At 39.3% G+C, this 26,944-nt stretch overlaps 1 protein-coding gene and 1 non-coding gene across 2 annotated transcripts; one reads left to right on the forward strand and one right to left on the reverse strand.

Annotated features, from left to right (window-relative positions):
• Positions 1 to 1,238: 1,238 nt before the first annotated feature.
• On the reverse strand, positions 1,239 to 25,647 carry LOC134660244 (regulator of G-protein signaling 7). Its single transcript, XM_063515990.1, has 17 exons — positions 24,835 to 25,647; positions 22,942 to 23,086; positions 21,657 to 21,743; positions 20,637 to 20,794; positions 18,588 to 18,646; positions 17,924 to 18,066; positions 16,538 to 16,618; positions 15,487 to 15,600; positions 14,552 to 14,636; positions 14,153 to 14,202; positions 10,535 to 10,644; positions 9,273 to 9,386; positions 8,159 to 8,287; positions 4,451 to 4,579; positions 4,026 to 4,089; positions 2,268 to 2,360; positions 1,239 to 1,310 (listed from the first exon to the last, which is right to left on the reverse strand). The coding sequence occupies exons 1-17, from the start codon at positions 24,891 to 24,893 to the stop codon at positions 1,248 to 1,250; spliced, it is 1,683 nt and encodes a 560-aa protein (XP_063372060.1). The 5' UTR covers positions 24,894 to 25,647; the 3' UTR covers positions 1,239 to 1,247.
• Trnat-agu (transfer RNA threonine (anticodon AGU)) lies at positions 1,852 to 1,923 on the forward strand. The gene has a single exon. It is a non-coding gene; the product is annotated as a tRNA-Thr (tRNA).
• Positions 25,648 to 26,944: the final 1,297 nt, after the last annotated feature.

A 26,944-nucleotide genomic window follows, 5' to 3' on the forward strand; every position in this document is an offset into this window, starting at 1 on the left:
GTGTCAAACTCATGGTAAGGGTACTTAACTGTGACGTTAAAAGTGCCAAAACGAGGTTACAGATGCATAAAAACGGAGAGCGCTAAGTTTTGTCAAATGCCAAAATTTCAGGGGAAATATGAAGTAAGTAACAGTAATTATATTTAGTTTTTTTACGATTTTTGGCGATTTTATCGATTATGCTAAATAATCACGACTAACTCTAGATATGCACACGCATATTAAACACAGTTTGACTATACTTTCTAGTTGATCACATATTTACTAGGTTTACACATGATATTAAGTTTATGTCAGGGAAATGTTTTAACTATTTACTTACAGTATGTTTTTTCTCAATGATTATTTTAGATATAGTTTTAATACAATAACATGGCCTCTTAACTATAAAGTAACATAGCTTAACGATTTCAGATCATTTTTTTTTTAATTCTCTCACCAGAATTTAGATTCTATTTCGAGATTTTCAGACTGAAGTTGAAAATTATATAATATTAACTATACTGTTAATTCTTATCTGAAAAAACTGTCAGTTCCAGTCAAAGAATTACAAGAAAATGTTTAATTTCTTATCAATTAATGCAAAAAAAAACTTAGATACATAAAGCGTTAGATATAACGCATTAGGTTTTTTTTGTTTTTTAATAACTAATAAATGCCATCATTTAAAATATTATACGTGAATGCCACAATTTTCGACTTATTGTTGCGTAAAAACACGCTTTAAAATATAAGAAATCAGAAAACACCTGTTTTTAAACCAACTTCCCAATCGATAATTTAAAAGTTACGAAACTCGTACCAGTAATTTCCAAGGTTACGAAATTCGCACATACTAGTTGCTGCCATCGTTACGAAACTCGCCCCAGTTGTTATCAAAATTTCGAAACTCGCACCAGTTGTTACCAAAATTTCGAAACTCGCACCAGTTGTTACCAAAATTTCGGAACTCGTACCTGCTGTTACCAAAGTTACGAAACTCGTACCTGCTGTTACCAAAGTTTCGAAACTCGCACCAGTTGTTACCAAAGTTTCGAAACTCGCACCAGTTGTTACCAAAGTTTCGAAACTCGTACCTGCTGTTACCAAAGTTTCGGAACTCGTACCTGCTGTTACCAAAGTTTCGGAACTCGTACCTGCTGTTACCAAAGTTACGAAACTCGTTACATAGTTACGGTTCAAACGGAAATATACCCCGTTTCACAAGTCTTCACAAGATGATTCACACGTCTTTCTATGTGTGTTCGTTAGTTGGTGGTCTCTTTACGTGCGGTAAATGAGACGATGGACCGGATTCCTTTGACTGATGTCTGAAAAAAAAAGTATAAAATAGGGTATTTTCCTGTATTTAAAATAAATTATTTCACACCATGCATGAAATAAAGCACCGATAGAAAAACATGTATAGTAGTTATTTTTAAGCACAAGTTTTATTTAATAAATCGGATAGAAATATAAAAAAGTAGGTGAGTTGACCGTGACGTCACGATGTAATGTTTCATATAAATTCCATATTAGCAAATCGTTTTGACAGTTCTAAAAAAGTAACTGATTTGACTAGTAGGAAAATATTATTGTGATCACAAAATGTTAGCTTTGAAGACTTTTCAGCCTCAGAAGAATATAGATTTAAAAATGCCGGTCACATTATCTGTTTATACAATTTTTGGAAAAATATTTTAATCAAATATTTTGATTTGTGTTTTTAAAGTAGTCATCGAATATTTCCACTTTATCACTCATATGCGCCCTAGCGACATCTACCGGAGTTCCAATTCATTGGAAATTCACCAGTAACGATGCGCCACCCCTTTAAATTAATTCCGCTGGTGAATTTCCAGTCATCGAGTGGTCTCGGTAGCTCAGTTGGCAGAGCGATGGGCTAGTGATCCAGAGTCGCGAGTTCAAGTCTCGCCCGAGACAGTGAATATTTCCAATTTTCATTTATTTCTAAGCATTGTGGTATCGTTTGCAGTCTGTTTAATACAAAATTATTTCACCAAGAAATGATTGAAATAGGGTATTTGACTGTATTTAAAATAAATTATTTTACACCATGCATGAAACAAAGCACCAGAAAATAGATTAATGTAGACAGCAGTTATTTTTAGACACAATTTCTATTTTGTAACCCGTATAAAACTATAAAGAGTAGGTAATTTGATTGTGACGTCACATGCTAGTGTTTCATATAAATTCCATAGTAGCAAAATTTGACTAGTAGTCAAATATCCTATTCTCGGGTTATTAGGGTCCAAGGAACTCACCTTTTTCTTAGATCCGTTGAGATAGTCTTTGTACATCTCTGAGCGCAGGTACCGCGAGTAGCTGTCTGACTTCATCAGATGATACACGTGAGCCTGCCACAAACAAACAATAGATTGTTAACCAAGGGGTGAAAGGCACGCATTTCAGTCTCGGATTGGCGGTCTCACTACTCTCACTGCTACATAATCCATACTAATATTATAAATGCGAAAGTGTGTCTGTCTGTCTGTTACCTCTTCATGCTTAAACCGCTGAACTGATTTAGTTGAAATTTGGTATGGAGATAGTTTGAGTCCCGGGGAAGGACATAGGATACTTTTTATCTCAGAACTCACCCCTGAAGGGGGTGAAAAGGGGGGTGGAAATTTGTATAGGCAATAAATAACCGCTGAACCGATTTAGTTGAAATTTGGTATGGAGATAGTTTGAGTCCCGGGGAAGGACATAGGGTAGTTTTTATCCCAAAAAATCTCCCTTTAAGGGGGTGAAAAGGGGGGTGGAAGTTTGTATGGGGAATCGTTAAAAAGCAGATTGGGTAAAAATAAGCTACCCAAATTACTAACTCCACGCCACGAAGTCGCGGGCAAAAGCTAGTAAATAATAGTACTAGGTACAGAAGTCTCACTCTCTAACTAAACACATTTATTACGACAGATATGACCGCTAGGTGGCGCAGGCGCGAGCAGGCGTCCGTTCCGTAGCGCGCGGCAACTACTATGGCTAGACCAGGCGTGTCTCACTCCGCGATTTCGTCGCTTTGCTACAGGTAGCTAAAAGTACATTCGTTCGGCCCCAATTTTGGGGAAAGCCATAAGCCGCGCGTGGCGCAGTCGCCACCTAGCGGCCATATCTGTGCTGATCGTAACAGACGCGTTTTGTTAGAGAGTGAGTCTTCTGTACCTAGTACTATTATTTATTCTGTGGCTAGACACCAAAACTGGTGTGTCCCGCATGTACTTGTAGCGATCAACTCGCGGAGTGAGCCACGCCTGTCGCTGCATTCGAGCGCTAAACTACCTCAGGTGAAATGGGTGCCTTTCACCCGAGTTAAACACTCTCACTTTTAACGTTTTCCACGCCGTGTCAAACACAAAAGCTGTCACTCATACGCCACATCATTGAAGTGTCAAACTGAAGTTGAACTTTATGTATATGCACGTAGGTCGTTGTTGCTCTGTGGTCTGTGACCGATTAATCGGTCTTTGGCGTTGAACCTACGGTGCGGATATATCGGTCATTGGCGTGCAATAGGTTAATTTCGAATATGAGAAAAGTAAAATAGGGTAATTCGACTAATTCGCCAGTAACTGGCCGCCTTAAACTAAAAATGAATTCTATTCACCTATAAATAGAATTCATTTTAGTATAAGGCAGCTAGTTATTGAAACCTTATACTATAATTAATTCCGTTTAAAGGTGAATAAAATTCATTTGGTGGCCAATTACTAACAGTGGCCAGTTACTGGCGAATTACCCTACATGTGTATTTAATAAACATGACTACTTACGTATAATTTTTTATAGTATTTTTGAGGGTACTTTCAATTAACAATTTCGATAAAAGTATGTATTTATGGAATGAAATTTCGATATTCATAGATTAATTGGGGCATTCTCTAGGAAAAGGGACCTTATTGTCGATGGCGCTTACGCCGCACAGCGTCGCGCGGCATTTTATTTATATCGGAGCATCTTTAATAATGGCGCAAGCGCCATCCACAATAAGGTCCCTTTTCATAGATAACGTCACAATTTACCTGCGCCTGATCGAAACAGTATCTATCTGCCGTGCCGGATTCCACCTTCACTCGAGTCAACTCCCTGTGAACAATACAATATATTTATTAGAACAAATTAAATTATTTTAAATTATAGATGTAGCACCAACCGGAAAGTCTTATGTTGTTGAGCATTAGACTTTCCGGTCGGTGCTACATCTATTGTCAAGTAGCACTGATAGTTCCGCTACTCGATGCTAGATGTAGACACTGAAATTAATAGTCTTTTTGGTACCATCTGGTCTGTCTGGTCTGCCCCTATGTATGCTTAGATCTTTAAAACTACGCAACGGATTTTGATGCGGTTTTTTTTAATACATAGAGTGATTCAAGAGGAAGGTTTATGTATAATTTGTTAACCCGTGCGCAGCCGGGGCGGGTCGCTAGTAGAATAAACAACTCACCTGCTAGCGGCGTCGATGTTGACGGGCGAAGGCGCGTCTGCCGCCAGGAACTCCTTCCAAATTTCCTTGGCCCTGGCGGCCACGCGCCTTATAGGCTGGGCCTTCAGGTCTTGCACCGCTAGCCAGAACCTATATACCAAAAATGTTCAGGTTAACCTGTGTTGCTGACGAATGGATACCTAGTCACAGAATGGATACTCCGAGAGAATGGCATATGCTGGTTAACATATGCCAATACACAATAACATAATTTACATTTACCTAATGTAAATTGTTATTTTGTTATTTATTTTAATTTTTAAGCTGTTTTTCAGTATACGTGTATATTATGTGTTCCGTTATCGGCTGGGCCTTCAGATCTTGCACCGCTAGCCAGAACCTATATACCAAAAATATTCAGGTTAACTGTTGCTGACAGGTAGTCACAGAATGGATACCACGAGAGATTGACATTAGGGATAGCAATCCGGTCCGGCGGAAACGGTAATCCGGCCGGATCCGGTACATTTTTCAAGCTACCGGATCCGGAAAATTTCACCGGATCCGGTAAAAGGAATAAAAGCTCTAAAATATAAAATAACAGCTTAAAACACTGCTAAAATTTAGAATTTCTCGTCAATATTCGAACGTAATTCTATTTTAATGCTCCCCTCCCCGCGTTTCCGCTCGCAAACAGCAACACAACAACTTGTTTGTTAGTTGAAGCCAGTCTTCTACCGACGAAATATGTGTCGTCGAAATGTTAGTTGAGAATTGAGATTCCCGTGCACCGTAAGTAAGTACTAAATTGTTTTATATTTAATTAATTGTGTTATTACATGATAATATAACGTACATGTTATTTCGTTTAATTTAGTACAAACCATTATAGCCCAGTTATAATAAGTGTTAACTGCATTTAAAATAGAATGAAGAAATATTTATAATACTTCATTCAGCAGTCAAGTTAAATGTTTTTTCTACTCCAGCACTTAAATGTGTCAATTAAATGACTGACAGTGATATCTAAAGCAATGTCATTTGAATGCTTTGTCTATAGGCTCATAAGATGACTGCTAGCAGTCATCTTATGAGTATAATACAACTGCTTTATTTTTTTTAAAGATACAAGTTCCGATCATCTTGATTGAAAGAGGTATGTTTTCATTTACAATAATAACTCTTTTTTTTTTAAATAATAACTCTTTTTTTTTTTAAATAATAACTCAATTTTTTTTAAATAATAACTCTTTTTTTTTAATAATAACTCTTTTTTTTAATAATAACTCTTTTTTTTTTTTTTTTTTTTTTTTTTTTTTTTTTTTTTTTTTTTTTTTTGCTGCAGCTGTCATAGAAAAAGTAATGTATGCAACAGCTCATAATTGGTTCTTAAAATTCTCGGGTCTTTTTTTACAAAACTCGACTACGTCTCGTTTTGTAACTTCGACCCTTGAATTTTAAGAACCCTTATTATATCACTGTTGCATAAACTACTATTGTCGAATTTAAAGTAAATAGAATATGTTATTTTGTTATTATTATGCTGCTAAATAAAGCGAAGAATTGAAAGCACCTTTTTGTGGGACTTGTGGGGCTATAGATATTTTAAGAGAAAAAGAAGATTTTAATTTGTGAGACTGATTATTGCAATAAGACTTAGTGGTTACGTAATAAAAACGTTGTTTTTTGAAACCTCAAACTGTCGTTTTATTAACCTATTAGAATAATATCCTTAACTGCGCATATAATGCTAAAAACATAATAAAATACGTGACTGGACGAATTTTTCATCCGCAATACCAATCCGGCCGGATCCGGCCGGATTCAAAACCAGACCGGATTGCAATCCCTAATTGGCATATGCTGGTTAACTGCTCACGTACACATTAGACGTGAGACTGGTTGCTGATTTACTATATTTCCCTATTTTTAGGCTTCCGTACCGTCCGTCTGTCTGTCACCAGGCTGTATCTCATGAACCGTGTTTCCGTTGCCGCTATAACAGTAAATACTAATAGTACGGAACCCTCGGCGGGCGAGTTGGCCTCGCACATGTCCGGTTTTTTTAAGGCCGCGGATTGGACGCACGCGGTCGTCCAAAACAGTCGTTCAAGTCCATGAATCTAGTATAACTGGATCTGGCATGAGGGGTGGGGGAAAACCAAACGGGATAGTCTTATGTATCTTTCAGTAGGAGTAGCAGCGAAAGCGCTATTATAATTTGTCCTTGTCACAGTCTCACAATTTTTTTTATTCCCCACCTTAATTTAGTATGGATTATGGTGGGCAACAAATAAATTCGATCAACCATAGTGTCGCATTGCGTATGTTTTTGTCCCTCACGGACGCACGCGTATAGCACATTTATAGGATCCTACCATCTATTTTAAAGTCATTTTGATCGTCCCGCGCGAGCCACCGCTCCGTAACCTTAAAAGCGGTTTAGACTCTCGCGCGAGCCACGAGACGCGAGTGTAAGCGGTGGACTCGCGTCTCGTGGCGCGGCTCGCGGTTCGTCTCGTGGCTCGCGCGAGATTCTAAATTGACTATTACAGATGTGATTGATTGATTGATTATTTATTCATAAAACATAATGTTTTACATGTCAGATAAGGTACATAAACAATTTATACACTAGATCTTAGGTAGATAAGTATTTAACACGTACATAGGTACTAAATTACTTCTGCATGCATTGCATTACATGGGGGTCGTTGAGCAGACATGCCGCAGTGGCAGTCCTTACTGGAGTAGGTCTTACTTGAGGTTCTCCCCGCTGAACTCCTTGGAGAGGAACTTGGCGAAGTGGTCGTGGCCGCAGTGGCAGTCCTTGCTGGAGTAGCTCTTACTTGAGGTTCTCCCCGCTGAACTCCTTGGAGAGGAACTTGGCGAAGTGGTCCTGGCCGCAGTGGCAGTTCTTGCTCGAGTAGGTCTTACTTGAGGTTCTCCCCGCTGAACTCCTTGGAGAGGAACCTGGCGAAGTGGTCGTGGCCGCAGTGGCAGTCCTTGCTGGAGTAGCTCTTACTTGAGGTTCTCCCCGCTGAACTCCTTGGAGAGAAACTTGGCGAAGTGGTCGTGGCCGCAGTGGCAGTCCTTGCTGGAGTAGGTCTTACTTGAGGTTCTCCCCGCTGAACTCCTTGGAGAGGAACCTGGCGAAGTGGTCGTGGCCGCAGTGGCAGTCCTTGCTGGAGTAGGTCTTACTTGAGGTTCTCCCCGCTGAACTCCTTGGAGAGAAACCTGGCGAAGTGGTCGTGGCCGCAGTGGCAGTCCTTGCTGGAGTAGGTCTTACTTGAGGTTCTCCCCGCTGAACTCCTTGGAGAGAAACCTGGCGAAGTGGTCGTGGCCGCAGTGGCAGTCCTTGCTGGAGTAGCTCTTACTTGAGGTTCTCCCCGCTGAACTCCTTGGAGAGAAACCTGGCGAAGTGGTCGTGGCCGCAGTGGCAGTCCTTGCTGGAGTAGCTCTTACTTGAGGTTTTCCCCGCTGAACTCCTTGGAGAGAAACCTGGCGAAGTGGTCGTGGCCGCAGTGGCAGTCCTTGCTGGAGTAGGTCTTACTTGAGGTTCTCCCCGCTGAACTCCTTGGAGAGAAACCTGGCGAAGTGGTCGTGGCCGCAGTGGCAGTCCTTGCTGGAGTAGGTCTTACTTGAGGTTCTCCCCGCTGAACTCCTTGGAGAGGAACCTGGCGAAGTGGTCCTGGCCGCAGTGGCAGTCCTTGCTGGAGTAGGTCTTACTTGAGGTTCTCCCCGCTGAACTCCTTGGAGAGAAACCTGGCGAAGTGGTCCTGGCCGGCGGGGTCATTAAGCAGCTCCCGGAGCCCGAAGGCCCAGCGCCGCACGCGCCGGAGGGGCAGCGGGTCCTTGCTGTAACACACGATGCTTGAGAACCAAATGGTCACACTTTTTCATAGGAAAGAGATAGGTGCATACTAGAAGAAATTAAATTATTTTCAGAAAATACACTACTATATAAATTATAAACTGAAATAAATGTCATATACTCAGAAAAACCGGCCAAGTGCGAGTCGGACTCGCGCACGGAGGGTTCCGCACCATCAACAAAAAATAGAGCAAAACAAGCAAAAAAACGGTCACCCATCCAAGTACTGACCCCGCCCGACGCTGCTTAACTTCGGTCAAAAATCACGTTTGTGGTATGGGAGCCCCACTTAAATCTTTATTTTATTCTGTTTTTAGTATTTGTTGTTATAGCGGCAACAGACATCATCTGTGAAAATTTCAACTGTCTAGCTATCACGGTTCGTGAGATACAGCCTGGTGACAGACGGACGGACGGACGGACAGCGGAGTCTTAGTAATAGGGTCCCGTTTTTACCCTATGGATACGGAACCCTAAAAGTGACCCAAGCCTCTAGTGCCCCAGGCTGGAATCGAACCAGCGTCCTCTGCTATCGCGGCAGGTGCCTGATGCCTCTCGGCCACCGGGGGACAGCGGCATAGATCGATTTTTTTCCAAGTATATGCATTTCATACTGAAGGCTTATGGCGCCCCCTGGCCACCTCTAAGGTAGAACAGTATGGTTCGACCTTTCTAACTGGATCAGCTCAGGTGATACCGAGTTAGCGAGAGAGATGGCGCTGCCATTCGGCTGCTTTTTCTGAGTATATGACATTTGAGGAGTGTCTTTTCAAAAGGGTTTATTTTTTTCTTAGCGGTACTTCTAGAGAGAACCTTGCTCAAGAAAACTTAAGGTCCAATTTAGAAATAGATTCCCAGAAAAAATAAACCCTTTTGAAAAGACACTCCTCATTTATTCCAGTTTATAAAGAGATAGGTATTTAATATGTACGTCACACTTAACAGTCTAAGTTAACTTTGTGTACTTACCATTGTTTCTCCTGTTCCCATAGCTCTGTGGTGTCGTGGATCCAGGGGTTGGGGTACTCCGGGGGGGTGAGGAACATGTCGTACTCGGAGTATTGCTCGCAGTACGCTATGAAGCTGAAACATTCACGTAATGTTACATTTACATACACTTCATTGTAATAAAACTAACAAAATTAACGCACTACCACAGAATAAATAATAGTACTAAGTACAGAAGACTCACTCTCTAATAAAACGCGTCTGTTACGATCAGCACAGACATGGCCGCTAGGTGGCGACAGCGCCACGCGCGGCTTATGGCTAGTCACCAAAATTGGTGTGGAACGGATGTACTTTTAGCTACCTGTAGCAAAGCGACGAAATCGCGGAGTGAGACACGCCTGACACTACGCACGTCGCATATAGTTCGTTTTTTTAGCATTAGAAAGAAGGTAAACAATCTTAGGTAAACGAACTATAAAATAATGGGACAATAAAGTAACTCAGAAAACATCCGGAGTAGATAGTATCTTCTTACATATCAATGGTCGGACAGACAGACAGACGCACGAGTGGTCCTATAAAGATGGCGTTGACGATACCGTTTGATATGTATCAGTGAAAGAACATGGGTCAAAATTATGTAAAAATAATAAAATCATTTATCCATATATGTACATTTTGTTGATAGTTTTATACATTTTCTTTTTGAGTTTTAATCGTGTGTCGATAAATGGTAGTAAATTTACTATAACTACAAAATTTACTATGACAGGACCCCTAGTATCCAGGGATGTTACAGAGCTCCGTTTCCGTTAAGTCGGAACTTCCGTTTGGTATTACACATCCGTTTCTGTTCCGGTTCCGTTACTTTTGAAACGGAAGTTATATCGGATGTCAATGCTTAGCGCGGCAGCGGGACATGAGCGGTGTACATCAAAAACAAACAGGTTTATACCAGTCATTCGCTCATAGGCCCGCTTGCCACGTGCTGCAGTAATTACATGTTCTGGTTTATCCGTGTTTTCGAATTTAAAGTACCTATTCGTATGTGTTGTGTTGTGTAATGTATACCTACTGATAGTACTGACTCAGGCTCCGGTTCTGGTTCCGGTTCCGTTTTCGGTTCCGATTCCGTTTCTGGTTCCGATAAACTAAATTTAAAACATCTGGTTCCGCTTTCGGTTCCGATAAAACCACATCCGTTACATCCCTGCTAGTATCTTAAGCCAAGGGTCCTGAAATTTGAAATTAGGTTTCCAGATATCTCGTCGCAAACTTACATTTCGGCCACCTTGCTCACGCGCACGTTGCGCCGTTCCATGCGAGCTCGCAACATCGCGAGGTTCCGTCTAGCCGCATCCACCTGCCGCTCTATACTTGGCGTGGAAATCTGTGAAAGAAACATTAAGTACAATGAAATAAAATAAAAAGTCATTTATTGTCGCAAAACACAGTAACAAAATAAAACAAACAAGGAAAAAGAAAAAAGACACAATAAGCACATAAGTCCAATAGGGTTGCTGACTGTATAAATATATATATGTTTAATTATAACTATGTAGAAGGAGGATTTAATTTGAACGTGACGTCGTGTGTGCGCAGTGAAAGCATATAACTGGAAACCGCCTTTGGGAACATTACCGTTCAAATTCTCGGGCCAAATTAGTACACATACACAATTACGCCTACATTTAAAATATTAAATAAGACGATACGTTTACAGAGCCTGTCTCTATTACACTAACGTACACAGCTAAGTGTAGATGAAATGCATATAATGTCAATAACTACCAATCAGCGACATTAATCCGCTAATAACCTTCTTACTGTACGTACTGGCCGCTGAGAGTTCGCGGTTCATATTTGATTAGAATATGACTTGGACAGGGATAGGTTTATGCCATACATTGAAGAACCAGTCAAATAATTCACGTATAATAATTTAATGCAGATTAAAAGATAACTAGTTAAAATGTTGTTATGAAATTAAATGACAGACTAACTCAACATAATTAAATATTCATTGTTGTAGGTATAAATGTATTCCGCTATAATAAGTATTTTGTATATTTTATTATCAATCTGTATGGCAGTGCGAAGTCACGTTCAGAGCCCGTACCATGAGTCACTGACAGTGTCAAAACTGACATTTACGCTATCGAGAACGTAATTTACTTTCTATACATTTCGTTTGCACTAATATGCGAGTACGAGCGAGATGTATAGAAAGTAAATTACGTTCTCAACGGCGTTTGTCAGTGCTAAATTGATGGTAGCCGTACTGGTATAGTCTGTCCGTTTTTCTAAGATCAAGTACGCCATAGTAAATGTATGGCGAACTTGATCTTAGAAATCGGACAGGCTATACAGCCTGCAAAATTTACATGCGTACACGAATCGGGTCAAAAACATTTGAACAGGCGGAGTCACAATAAATCCCCACTTTCAGTTCCAATGGAAATATTTTATATATAGCCGGTCAAGCAAGTTTGTCAGTAGAAAAAGGAGCATAATTACAATTTTGTATGGGACCATAACCGTTCGCGCGCTTACTTTATTTTATTTATTTATTTTATTTTATTAGAAGACCAACAGCTTTAACAAACTATATAGACTTACAACTAGGATACAATCATGAAGCCAATAACAGGTCTCCCTAACAGATACAATTGAAAATATTACGGATTTGCTTAGGTACTAGGTTATAGTAGGTATTACACAATTGTATTACATTTTCTAAATTCGCCGCTCTTTTCTACTGACGGAAATGGCTTGAGACAGAACCTACATATATGTGACAGTAGAGGGTGGATTAAAATGATCAACATTTTGAGATAATGTGTGTATTTGTTAAATTAATTCAGTGAAAGCGTGATAGAAAAAAATGTATCTACATATACGAGTATCTCACGGGTTATCTCATGAATAGAACATTAGATATCTTGCCAGGTATCCACTCAATTTCATGTCTCTCTAATTGGACAAATTTTTTCCATAGTTCTCTGCGAATAGCATCTTGTGGGAATCTGAATGGAAAGTAATGTAAAATGACAATACCAAATTTGATTATTAATTTGAAATAACTAGGTAGTTTTTTTATAGCTCCATCTCATGAAATAAAAAAGGAAAATACAAATCTGTAAGAAGGAATTTATTACTACATTTATAATTACAGTGGAATCCGTTTATTATTCGTTTATCCGTTTTTTTTTATTTATTTATTTATTTATTATGACTCCGCTTATACTGACCAACCGCTTACTATGACGCAATTACTGTGCGAAGTTTGGTTTTCATATGAAATTCTTTGTGACAAAGTCGGATAAGATGACTTCGACCTATAAATACTATTTTTATAGAATTATGTCCGGTTATACTGACAAATTCGCTGGTTTTCGTGGCCGGCCCCACATCTTTCCCTGCGAGGACGTCTGTGGCGTTTAAATTGTTTTAGTTTTTACTCTCGGTGAAAGTTGATAATTGGTATAAGGTTAATAAAACTCATCTCTCACAAAATAGTTTGAGATTAATTTGGAAAACATAAAATAAAAAGTTTATCAACTATGCTTTATATGACATCCGCTTAGTATGACATGTTTGTTACTTCCCTTCAATGTCATTATAAGCGGATTCTACTGTATATAGAAAATACCTAAACCAATCATAAGTTAATAAAATAGTCTACTTCATTTGGCATAAAACCATCCCTATTATCCTCGCAATTTAAAAAGTCGTATGTTGTTATGAAAGTCGTATGCAGTTGTTACGTTTTAGCTTAGCACGGTAGTATTGAAAAAATATCGTCATGTTTATTCCAAATTTTACTGAAGTTATCTGTTTACTACAAGTGAAAAGTGATTCCACTGTCCTTGATATGAACTAAAACAACTTCTGCACCACTTCACGACACATGAAGACATCTTTAATTACAAAAAAACGTGGTTTTTATAAACCAATTTAGCCATCGGTCACTGACTGTCATCTCGGCCGCACTGAAGTTGCCAATCGAACAGTCTGTAAGCACCGTCTACAATCGAATACTTTACGTTGGGTCATAATTGAGCGGACAGAATACTTCCATGGTTTATATGCGTTCACTGTGTGTGCGTTTCATAATATATACACTAGTATCTAACCGTTCCGACAGTTCGAGAAAAAAAAAGAACTTGATTTGACCTGACAGTCAACCACCCTATATTACCTTTTGGACACCAATGACCGATATATCCGCACCGTAGGTTCAACGCCAGACGGATTAATCGGTCACAGACCACAGAGCAACATCGACCTACGTGCATATGCATAAAGTTCAACTTCAGTTTTGACACTTCAATGATGTGGCGTCTGAGTGACAGCTTTTCTGTTTGACACGGCGTGGAAAAGGTTAAAGATTTGGGCGCCATTGCCAGATTTTAGTTTAGTGATTTGATTTAATGATATCGTCCCCTGCTTGCTATACGGCGACATAAAATTTATGATCATTGGAGATTCAATTTTAATTAAAAATAATAAAGTAAAGTTTTCAATAATCAAAAAAAATTGAGATGTGGCCGTATAGCAAGCAGGGGACGATATAGTCTGGCACACCAACTTTATCAGTTTAAAAAGGCGATTTTTTTTTATCCTACTTAAGATAGTTATTTAAGTTTATTTTTAAGTTAACCTTAGCTATAAGTTTTAAATTGTTAAGATGTACCTACTAACAAAATATGGACCATGTTTGTCTGAAATAAATGCATTTTATTTATTTATTATTTTTATTTATTTATCCTAAATTTTTTAAATTTGCCGCCTTTTTCTACTGAAAAGTGATTGTACCAGAGTATCTATATTTTTTAGGTGTGTGCATTTAACTACTTATTCAAAATTGAAAAATAATCAATATGCTTAAATCTTACCTTGTTAGCCTCGGGAATGCACACAGTTACCTCAGGTTCGGAGGTTTCACCTAAAACAACATTATTTTTAAATACATTGGTATTAAAAACGCTTACAATAAAGAAATTGTATTAGGATTTTTGCAACTAACTACATTATTAGCGCGTAATACAGTTAGGACTACATGATTATAATGCTTAATTTAAAAAAAAGTTTTTTTTTTATTAAACATCGCATCACATTACTATAGTTGGTCAAACCAAATTGTCAGTAAATAAGAACAAAAAAAAACTATACTCATCCTTTTCTTTGAGTGCTAGTACTAGTGTAAGACTAAGATAGTATGATTATCTCTGTCTATGTTTAAAATGAGACAGTCCTTTGACAAACTATAGTTACATTGATAAATTATTGTGTACCGTTTTCTTTGACGACGTTTTCAGCTTTTTTCTGTATCTCTTCCTCGCTTTCTTCGGGGTTGGTGATGGTCACTATTGGGTTGTTCTGAAAAAAAAAACATATGTGAGGTTTATAGTTTTTTCACACCACCTATTCGGAAAGGAGCTTTTTCTTCCCTGATAGGAGAGATCAAAGTGGCACTTTTCCTCCCTGCTAGGAGGGATTAAAGTGGCACTTTTCTGTTCTAGCACACTATTTTTACATTCTTTTGCACATTATTTTTTTAGCTTAAATAATCTGTTTAAGCATCAGATTGTGTCAACACTAAGATTTTTTTATTTTCCTCATAGTTGATGTGAAAAGCAGTATGTGTCACACGGTATCAAAATTATTTCGTCTTGGGCGTTAACACTTAATCCCTCATTACGCTCAGGATTCTACAATAGAATCCATCGCTTCATTCAGGATTCAATGTACGCCCTTGACGGAAACATATCATTTTGATCCCTTGTAACACAAACTACTATTGACGCCTGACGGGTTTTGTGTCTCGAGCACAGAACATATTAAAGAGGTTAGAACGGCTATCGCGCGCAGTTAGTATCGGAACCGGTGTCGCCGCTCGTTCCTCTCCACATTTCCACATTTCTCGCGCAACGGTAGTAAAAACTTGTGTGCCTGGTGAATGGATACGCCTCCTTTAGACAGATTTGATGTCTGGCTTCTTAATCTGAACGTTATTGTGGCGCAAAAGGCATGTTTACGTTTTTCGGTCAGCGCGCGCGAGTACTAGCATGCGAGCGTTTGCTCATAACCGGCGGCGACACGTACCCTGCTCGCATCGCCATTCTACTTGTTCTGTGGTCTCGAGTTTTTCTATGACGCCTCTACCTTTCTACAAGTCCATTAGTTGGTGGGTGGTAATGGGTAGTGTGCTTTCATTTTGGAACGTTACCTTGAGGTTGTGCTGCTGGATGATCTCCTGGCACTGCCGCATCCGTTTGGCCTTGAGCGCGCTGATGCGGGACAGCTTTTTGGGGTCCAACTCTGTGGTGTTCACGCAACCGGGCTGAAACAAAAAAATATTTACTTACAAAATTGACTAAAAACATTTTAGCCCATTTTATCCTCGCTACTAGCGTACTTGGCTCAACAGGTCTCCATAGCAGTTTAGCGGGGGAATGCTGCAGCCATCATGGGGACCTTTGAGCCGGGTACGATACAGGGTGGGTTATTTTAGAGTTAGTGTAGGTTAAGTTTTTTTTTTATAATTGTAGAGATTTTTTTTGTTACATGTAATTTAAGGCTTTGTATAATATTATTATGTTGCCACGCCCTTGTAGGGTCCATGCTGTACCTAATCTAAGTTAACACCTGTAATACCATGAATTGCGATTAAATGATTATGATTATGATTATAATAACTTTTTTCTACTCCAGCACTTAAATGTGTCAATTAAATGACTGACAGTGATATCTAAAGCAATGTCATTTGAATGATTTGTCTATAGGCTCATAAGATGACTGCTAGCAGTCATCTTATGAGTATAATACAACTGCTTTATTTTTTTTAAAGATACAAGTTCCGATCATCTTGATTGAAAGAGGTATGTTTTCATTTACAATAATAACTCTTTTTTTTTTTAAATAATAACTCAATTTTTTTTAAATAATAACTCTTTTTTTTTAATAATTACTCTTTTTTTTTTTTTTTTTTTTTTTTGCCGCAGCTGTCATAGAAAAAGTAATGTATGCAACAGCTCATAATTGGTTCTTAAAATTCTCGGGTCTTTTTTTACAAAACTCGACTACGTCTCGTTTTGTAACTTCGACCCTTGAATTTTAAGAACCCTTATTATATCACTGTTGCATAAACTACTATTAAAATACCATACCAATGTGATTTTTTTTTCTGTGCGAGTCAATTATTAAAATTTTTCGATGTTTGCTTAGTTATAATTAGAAATAAATTTTAGTTTATTAGATCTTAAGTCTTAGTAACTCACCATCGGGCGGTGAACGTCCCAGAAGGCTCTCTCCTGGCTGTCTAGGACTTTCCTCTCGAGCTTGTCGCGTTTTTTATCCACCTGCACAAAAAGTTAATGTGAATATTTAAAAACACAACCTATAAAATAGTTTCAGTACTCAAAATATCAATACTAGTTAGATACTAATTGTAATGTTTAGGAAAAGTACAATGAAACAATCCATATGCTAACTCAAAGAGAACTGATTTATTTTCACCAAGCCTACCCTCAATACATGCATTCCTATTCTACCTACATATACAACACTAATAAGGTACCTACTCTTAAATATTGTTTGTGAAGTAATAATAATCGAGTGAATTTAGTATTTTCATTTTGTGACAATTCAACACTTGTGTGTGACGGTGTAACTTGGCGTAACTAAGCTGGTGGCGGCAGCGGCATATCTTAAAATAAGTTTACCCGTCACATAAAAATTAGCCGTGTCTAGAAATAAGATTAGGTTCGACATACCTTAGTTCTTATTTTTATAATAATTGACACTGTTGTTTCTTTATTTAATATATAGTTTTGATGTATGTATGTATGTCTAGATGTATGTTTATGGTTACACGTATTTAAGTATGTTTATCTTTATTAATGTTTTGTGTTGTTTGGTTATATTCAATTCGACTTTTCATATTTTTTCTTTGCGCCACCTACCGTATATTCTAATTCTTTTGTCTCCGATACCCAAAGGTTGTCTGGAAGAGATCGCTCTTAAGCGATAAGACCGCCTGTTGTTACCTCTATTGTCTTTGTTTATGTTATTGTACATTTATTGTAAACTACGTGTATGTGAGGTGTGCAATAAAGAGTATTGTATTGTATTGTATTGTATTGTATTGTATTGTATACCTTGCTCTGGGCCTCGGCCTGCATGAAGATGAACTCCCACTTGCGGCTGAACATCTTCTGCAGCCGGGCGAGGGACTCGGCCTCGTAGTCGGCCAGCTCCAGCCGAGCCTTGTTCTGCATCGTCCGCTAGCACAGGTACACGGCTGAACTAAGATTAGATCCGACATACCTTGCTCTGGGCCTCGGCCTGCATGAAGATGAACTCCCACTTGCGGCTGAACATCTTCTGCAGCCGGGCGAGGGACTCGGCCTCGTAGTCGGCCAGCTCCAGCCGAGCCTTGTTCTGCATCGTCCGCTAGCACAGGTACACGGCTGAACTAAGATTAGATCCGACATACCTTGCTCTGGGCCTCGGCCTGCATGAAGATGAACTCCCACTTGCGGCTGAACATCTTCTGCAGCCGGGCGAGGGACTCGGCCTCGTAGTCGGCCAGCTCCAGCCGAGCCTTGTTCTGCATCGTCCGCTAGCACAGGTACACGGCTGAACTAAGATTAGATCCGACATACCTTGCTCTGGGCCTCGGCCTGCATGAAGATGAACTCCCACTTGCGGCTGAACATCTTCTGCAGCCGGGCGAGGGACTCGGCCTCGTAGTCGGCCAGCTCCAGCCGAGCCTTGTTCTGCATCGTCCGCTTGCACAGGTACACAGCTGAAACATAAACCATAATGACGACTGATCTGGCCTAGTGGGTGCCTGTGAAGCCGCGGTCCTGGGTTCGAATCCCGGTAAGGGCATTTGTGTGATGAGCACGGATATTTGTTCCTGGGTCTTGGGTGTTTTCTATGTATTTATTTATTTATTTAACTTTATTGCACAAATTTACACAAAAAGAGTACAAGTGGCGGACTTAACGCCTTGAGGCATTCTCAACCGCAACCATTGGGCTTAACAGAGACAGTTTGTATATTATATATATCATTGTCTGAGTACCCACAACACAAACCTTCTTGAGCTTACTGTGGGACTTAGTCAATATGTGTAATAATGTCCCTATAATATTTATTTATTTATTTATAATGAGACTAAAGTTACATAACTATGGTATTCTAGTTCATTTGAAATTTTATCATTTTATCACTTTGTCAGAAAACAACCAATGATTGCATCAGTCTTTGACAAAGACTAGTGCCACGCTAAATTGCCAGGGATCATTGATTTTACAAACTTACCATAATCCGTGTTCTCCGGTTCCCATTGGTTAGAAGGCCAGAAATATGGTGTTTGGAATCTGTAAAACAATATAAATAAAACTTTAATAATAAGAAATCGCCAAAGACGTCAACTGACGCGCGCGGCTATACCCCAATATCAACCTTCGTGCATTCCGACAAGGTTCACAATGACGCGCCGCGCACGATAGTCTACCCAGAACCCTCTACAGTCTACACCGATGTTATGTAATCATAATCATTTATTTTTATCTTCCTCGCGTTGTCCCGGCATTTTGCCACGGCTCATGGGAGCCTGGGGTCCGCTTGGCAACTAATCCCAGTAATTGGCGTGGGCACTAGTTTTACGAAAGCGACTGCCATCAGACCTTCCAACCCAGAGGGTAAACTAGGCCCGTATTGGGATTAGTCCGGTTTCCTCACGATGTTTTCCTTCACCGATATCAACCTTCGTGCATTCCGACAAGGTTCACAATGACGCGCCGCGCACGATAGTCTACCCAGAACCCTCTACAGTCTACACCGATGTTATGTAATCATAATCATAATCATTTATTGTATAATATTAATATTACATGTCAATTATTTACAAAACGTATTGAATAAAATTAACTAATAATATAGGTAATACTTAATCATTATTCTAGTTAATTATAATTATACTCTTGGTATCTCACAATTTAAGTTTTAAAAATTCGTCGATACTGTAGAATGTGTGGTCGAGAAGCCAACTTTTTAATCTACTTTTAAGAGCCAACAGGAGCTAAGATTTAAATATTTTAGGTAAATATACCCGTCTCGCTAACGGAAGCGGCTCCTAAAACTAGTGCGATAAGGACAAGGCGAAAAATCCTTCGTAAAAATATCAAAAATCGAGGTTTCGTACTCGACTGTTTCCTCCTCCAAAACTTAACCAATCGTAACCAAATTTGGAAATCTAAATGATTATGACATTATCTGTGTCGGACCGTTTTGCTTTTTTAACTAATTGATGTCAGTTTTGAATAGCACGCCTCTCATTGCGGCATAGTCAATTAGGCCATTTTGGCCATTTTTGAAGGGCTCTAGCGCCTTAAAAAACAAAAATATCAAAAAAAGCAAAACGGTCCGACACAGATATTGACAATATTAATCTGAGTTGAAAAAAACATTGTTCTAGCTTCAAAACCCACGGTGGAAACAGTCGAGTACGTTTGTATGGAGAAATGACCACTCCTGTTGGCTCTTAAAGCAAGCTAAAGAAGGAGCCGAGGTGATTGACACTGGCAATTTGTTATTTGTTGTACCTTTTTGTGTCATGAATTTGAAAAACACATCATGTTTTTTGTAATATTATTAGAGCGCCGTATTTTTTTGGGTTTTGCTATGTTGGTTGATTTGGTATGGATCAGGGTTCGAAATTATCCACATAATTATAGTCTTTGATAAGTTTGATAATCATCCGATAAATATCGAGTAATTATCCCAGGTGTGGATGGTGCTATATTTATTTTCTTTGAATTATTTGGGGCGTTTTTTTCATTTTTTTTTATAAATTTTAGGTTATTATCAAATCGATAATTATCAGGCATAACAATCACGATAATTATCAAGATAACTAGCGTATTTTCCACCCCCCCCCCCCCCCCTCGCCACACTCGCGTCTTTTAAAACTATTTTTTTCTCATTTGCCATGTTGGCGCCTAGAGCGGCCGCTCCACTCGCTCTACCCCAATGATTTATAACTCAAGATAGGTTATAGGCGTTCCAAAATTGAAGAGCTTACCTTGTGACAAATTGGACAAGTTGCCTTTAGTCGCGGCTGGACAAGCGAGAAATGTGTACGTGCTAACGAGCTCCCGCACACCGAAAGAGAAAGAGACGACCTTATGTTTAACAACGAGTGTGACAAAGACGGATGAAATGAAAAAATTAATCGAAAATAACAGATTTCTTCGTACGCACAGAAATAAATATGGAAATATTTTTTGTGCTCCTCAAGTATGAGTATAACCTATCTAGGTTATATAATATCATTGCTCTACCCTAGATCCGGCCCTGTGTAGGTACCTGTAGTAAGTGTTGTCATTCCGCACAGTAAGGTTGTGGTCGTCTATGGGGAACAGGTACCCGTGGGCCGCGAGCAAGTGAGCCAGGTGTAGGGCGTCCCTCTCTTCCAGAGTGAGATGACGCATCAACCAGTTGACTAGGTCCGTGCCGGTGAATACCTACAACACACGATATTATTATTTAAAATTAACAACTGTGAGATAGGATAAAGAGAGTTCCGTACTTAGTATTTGTTGTTATAGCGGCAACAGAAATACATCATCTTTGAACATTTCAACTGCTATCACGGTTCATGAGACACAGCCTGGTGACACATAGACGGACAACGGAGTCTTAGTAATAGGGTCCCGTTTTTACCCTTTGGGTACGGAACCCTAAACGGCAGTGCTATCATCTATACGCATACGAACATAGGTGCATACGCATCCAGTGTGATTCGGCCTTTTAAAAACCGGCCAAGTGCGAGTCGGACTCGCTTTCCAAGGGTTCCTTACATTAAGTCCGACTCACGCTTGATTGCCCGTTTCTGATTTCTTCCTCCCGTTTTTTTCCTTTTGAGGTACGGAACAGGGATGTTGCGAATATCCGCATCCGCATCCGCAACCGCGGAACTTCCGCATTATTTTCAACATCCGCATCCGCATAAAATCGATGCGGAGTTAATGCGGATGCGGATGTGGAACAGGTCGGTACAGGAACGTCTTAGTATCGGCGTAAGTGCTAGTCTCCTAGGTAATTTAGTCATTAGCCAAAAAAACCTATTAGAAATGAGCAGTCAAGCGTGAGTGGGACTTAATGTACGAAACCCTTGGAACGCAAGTCCGACTCGCACTTGGCCGGTTTTTTGAAATAAAAATTACTAAAATGTAATATTTGACGTTTTTAATGTATTTATCTTGACATCCGCATCCACATCCGCATCCGCGAATGTGAGCCTTTAAAAATCCGCATCCGCATCCGCGGATGTCAAAAAATCGGCATCCGCAACATCCCTGGTACGGAACCCTAAAAAGTACTCACAGAAGGTATCTTGGTCATAAAGGTCTTGACGGTTCTCACGGGCACGCCTGTGTTCTCATCCTGCATCTTCTCAATTATGGACTCCATCTTTAATGCAAAAAAGTATTTTGTTTAAAAAAAAAACATTTTTGACACAAGCTTTTATTGCTGACTGTACTTTTCTTTCAACAGGCAACAAAGCTTAATACCCGCCGAGACAATTACAAATCCCAAACACAATTAGGTTACTAAGCTTAGAATAAATATAAAAGTGGAAAAATTACTGTCTTGGGTGGGACTTGAACTCACGGCCTCCCCTCTCTCGGCCTCTGGAGTTCAAGTCTCACCCAAGACAGTAATTTTTCCACTTTTAAATTTATTCTAAGCTTAATATCATCGTTCACAGATGTTTCTGGTTGATACAAATTACAATTAGGTTGCGTTGTTTCATCACAGAGTTCCTATGGCCACCTCCTGTCTCCATCATCAGATCAGCTCGATGGCAGTGGGTTAAATTTAACTAGCAAGATTTGACCCATACAAACATACATAGGGTAAATCGCCAGTAACTGGCCACCCTAAACTAAAAATGAATTCTATTCACCTATAAACAGAATACATTTTAGTATAAGGTGGCTAGTTATTGAAGGCTGGCCAGTTATTGTAACAGTTACTGGCGAATAGGAAATATCATGAAATGGCCACAGTGCCTGCCCAACCGGTTATCTCACCGCGCGGCGCGGCGTGCAGCAGTGCGCGGCGCGCGGCAATCGCGAACGCTACTCACGCACTGTTAGAGCTTGAAAATGGAGACCTAGGCTCTCCGAAAGTTGACTAAAAAAACACGTGAGTTAAACCGTAACATTAGCTCAATAGAGGGTATTACTGCAATGTTTTGCCGCCAGAGTGCAGCACTAGCGCCTTTCCTAAACCATTGAGTCTCACGCTTATGACAGTTTAAAGCATAGAGAAATATAGTAAGACAAGAGTGCTCACTCCATACATCAGTTCAGACTATTAATTTCAGTGTCTACATCTAGCATCGACTCGCGGAACTATCAGTACTGCTACTTGACAATGTATTGTCAAGTAGCAGTACTGATAGTTCCGCTACTCGATGCTAGATGCTAATAGTCTTTTCGGTACTAAAACTGATGTATGGAGTGAGCACTCTATGTATTTTTTTCTCTATGTTTTAAAGTCAAAGAAATGTCAAATGGATACCGGTATCCATTGCGCGCGGCTGCCGCGCGAGCCAATGTTCGATAGTTTGCCGCGCGATATGGAGACGGGGCTTCAGGTGTACCTTCTTGTAGATGAGGTAGTTGGGAGACTCCTCCGGGGACGGGATGGTGGACATGAGCGCTTGCACACTCGGAGGAATCTTCGGCACTATGTCCTTTTTGTCCTTATCCTTTTCCTTGTCTTCTTTCACGCATTTTGAGTTGTCTCTGAAATTCAACAAGGTATAGTTTTAGGATAATTTTTGTTTTGAAAGTTTCAACCTAAATAATTATGTATTTAATTAATGTGGTAATAAGTTTTCCAAGTAATAAATCTCTCTCTCTCTCTCTTTAGCCCTTTTCTACCCTTCGGGTGTAGGCCTCTTTCATTTTTCGCCATTCGTCACGGTTCTGTGCAACCTGGAGCCATCTCATCCCCAGTCCTTTTGATATCGTCTTCCCAACGCATATTGGGTCTACTTGGAGGATGTTCTTCTCCCCATGGTCGCCACTCGAGTATTCGTTTACTCCACGAGTCGGTCTTTCGTGCCATATGACCAGCCCATTCCAACTTCAAACTGGCTACGCGTTTTACAACATCCGTGACCTTGCTCTGCTGGCTCAGCCACTCATTCGTTTTACGGTCTTTCAATGTGATCCCCACCAGTTTTCTCTCTAGCGCCGTTGTCCAGAAAGTAATAAAATACAAGTAATTACTCATACTTTGTACTATTCAAGCCCATGCTTCTATAGGTATGCCCTGAATATTAATAATTACAAACCCACAAAAACTACCGCTATTTATGCAAGTTGATGACACATCCAATGGAATTCTTTATTAGTTTCCTGTTTATAGAAACAAAACATTCGTGAGGAATTCAAAACATTTGTGGTGTCTTTTTTTAACTATGACAGTTAGATGAAATCAAAGTCTGTAGTATTTGGTATTTGTCTTTTCGCTATAAATACTAAAGTAATGAATTAGGTAGACATACTAGTGCTCGATATGCTAATACCCAATAGACGACACCCTGCTGTCACCTCTATTGACAATGACTTAAGTTCCAAGATGACATACTGCGGGACTGCGTTGAGCACCAGTATGTTTACCTTATTAGAAATCAGAAGATTTTTTTTGTAAAGCATAAGTAGACAACACAGGTTTATTTACTTAAAACCTACAATAATTTTGACGAACTCTCTGTCCAAAGGCTTGAGTCGTTTTAAGTTCCGATAAAACACTCAAGCTCTCACTCAGATGTTTTTAAGTGCAAACGTAGATTCAAAAGACTCAAGTACCTACCAGCACTGGCTATCACCATATTCCTAAATGTGGAAACTGCTAAAATCCATCTAATCGCATTCTGCACCAATTCGGCAAACAACAGAGAAATTAAAAGAAAACGAAATGAAATGAAATGACGCTGAATATGATGAATAATGCTGGGACATCAGTTAGCCACGACCATGACCAGTGAAACCTGTGTCGAAACGTCGGTAAATAAAGGTATGTGAATAAATTTCGCGTTAGACCCGTCTATAAATGTGAGTTGAAATGAAATGAAATAGACACAACAGACCAGAGTGTGGAAGCGTCAACTAAAACCTCAATTCCTGTGAAAATATGATGATGATTGTGGTGCTGCATCAATTTATCGCTACCAACCTGGTTAGCGGAGATTTAGCTTAGACGGACTCTTAAGCACTAGGATCCTAAAAATTAGTTCCTAGTTAGTGCAGTTAGTATCAAACCAGCCTGCTAGGTAACTTTTTAGGATGCTAACTTGCTAAACGCGGTTAGAGTCTGTGTGGAAAGAGAAGAGTCGTGGAATGTATGGGGCCCAATACATTCAAATCTTTTTTTTTCTGAACAGACTAGGTATGTACCTGGTGACAGTGGTGACAGAAAAGTTGGTGTATCAAGTGTTTAAGCCTGCTAATTACCTATTATAAAAAACATGGAGTTACCAACTAACCTGGACGGGCCCTGCTGACAGGCCTTCTGTGCCTTCTCCGAAGAGTTCATCGTAACCATTTTAATTTAATAATCACTCACTCTTTCACAACTGACTAAAAATCACACACTTGTAACGAAATTTATCATTTTGGGTGCCTAATGTCATATATTTACAATACTCACGTATAGTTTGCTATAACACGACTATTTATAACTTAATTTTATAGTTATATTACTTTAAATATACATTTTGACTAGTTGAACTAGGAGGAAGCTCTATTCTTATTTAGATTTAATTTTAGTAAGATTTAAAAAGCACTGGCACTTATAAACATTAACTTTGACACATTATTAACTCATTTAACGATCTAAGCATTTGTTTTTATTGAAAATACAGTAGAATAAAAGATTTTTATCGAGTAATAAACATTTATACGAAGATTTTGTTTTTAGTTTATTGTACAGATTCCAAACACTACGCCGCACTTGCACTATTTAAAATATCGTGCACAACAATAAACAACATGTTTTATTCATGAAATGTAAATAAAAACTCCGACTAGTAAAATTTTATCATTTTTAAAATAATGAACCAAACCGACCAAACGTCATCCGTTCGCCATTTATCTATTTTTCAGTGTTCCTTTTTGAAAAGAGATAGAAACAAACGATGGTGCAGTTAGAAAGAAAGAGATAGAGGACATTTGCGAGTATAACCCTACTAATCTGACATGTAATTATTCCTTCTGTGGCAGCAGGATAATGTATCAACTTCTGAATTTGGTCGATTGTAAAGCTAGAAATCTAGGGCGCATGTGTTTACGAGTGTATTGAACGCCTTATTTAGAGCTATTTTTAGGCGAACAGAATACCAATAAAAAAGTCCTTGTAGCGTTAAAAACAGTTAGTTAGCACAACAAATAATAATTGTGAATAGTTTATATAAGAATAAATTGATTAAAAAACGTTCCGCCGTTACATTTAAATGTTTTTCGCGCCAAAACTTTATGATTTGTACCCACAGATGGCAGTAACGGCAAGTTGTAACCTGGGCTATAACCGCGAAAATCGAAGTTCGCAAATTGCGGGCATTTTTCTCCTTCACTCTAACTACGCCTTCATTGGAGTAAAAGAGAAAGATCCCCGCAATTTGCGAATTTCGGTTTTTGCGGTAGCTCCTCTGTTGTAATCACGGACCTCACGGTTGTAATAGTGACTCTAACGTGTAAGCTAACATGCACCGCATCATTAGCCATTGTTCTATAAAATATAAAGAACGTGGATTAACATAGAAAAGTGAATATAAATCTTAGTAAACTATGACTCTTCTTAAATTCCCTAGATGGCGCTACGTTCTCAAACTCTTTAGTCAGTTTCACTACTTGACACTAGATGGCACTGCAAACAAGATGTGTAATCCACCGGAAAAGCTGTTATCAGTAAGAAGAGCAATTTATGCACTGATAAAAATGCTTGCATAGTTTCATAAGCCGAAACCTATTTTGAGCTATGCACATCGAGTTCTTGCAACCAGTTTTTTATCGGAACATGTGTATTATATACGGTATAATAATTTATGAATGGAAGCAACTTCAATAAATCGAGAGTGGATACAGTCAGCAGCAAATACAGCTTTATGAGTGAGCATTTCAAAGTGATTCTGCTCACGCTATTACTTTCAAGACGTCAACTGACGCACGCGGCTACAGCGCAATATCAACCTTCGTGCATTGCGACAAGGTTCAGGATGACGCGGCGCGCACGATAGGCTCGGCTTTGAAAGGGTTAATAATAAAGTTGTGCTTAGATTATTTTGAGCAACCGCCTTTGTTGAACCTCCTTCTTTGTTCGCTGACTGGCTAAACTAAAGGTTCTGAACGAATTGAGAACCTTCTTTTTTAAATGTCGGTTAAGAGCAGAGCATAGTCTGTGCGGAAAGAGAAGAGTCGTGGAATGTATGGGGCCCCATACATTCCACGACTCTTCTCTTTCCGCACAGGCTCTATACCTATGCATTTTGTCTCTGTAGAATAAAAGCCCAGAATGCAGTTTCCTGGTGGCGTAGGCGGCCTCGGTTTTGAAAGTGAATGACCTTACCTTAGTAGTTATGCTTTTATTTTACACTTCAA

Source organism: Cydia amplana, chromosome 26, assembly GCF_948474715.1.
Source record: "Cydia amplana chromosome 26, ilCydAmpl1.1, whole genome shotgun sequence".
Lineage (NCBI taxonomy): Eukaryota > Metazoa > Arthropoda > Insecta > Lepidoptera > Tortricidae > Cydia > Cydia amplana.

What these genes read in the sequence shown, in the direction of transcription:
- LOC134660244 (XM_063515990.1), bottom strand. Translation starts at nt 24,893, where the DNA reads ATGGTTACGATGAACTCTTCGGAGAAGGCACAGAAGGCCTGTCAGCAG. An exon ending in TGTCAGCAGGGCCCGTCCAG is followed by an intron (nt 23,087 to 24,834) that starts GTTAGTTGGTAA and finishes GTTGAATTTCAG; the next exon opens with AGACAACTCAAAATGCGTGA. An exon ending in AATGACAACACTTACTACAG is followed by an intron (nt 18,647 to 20,636) that starts GTACCTACACAG and finishes ATTGTTTTACAG; the next exon opens with ATTCCAAACACCATATTTCT.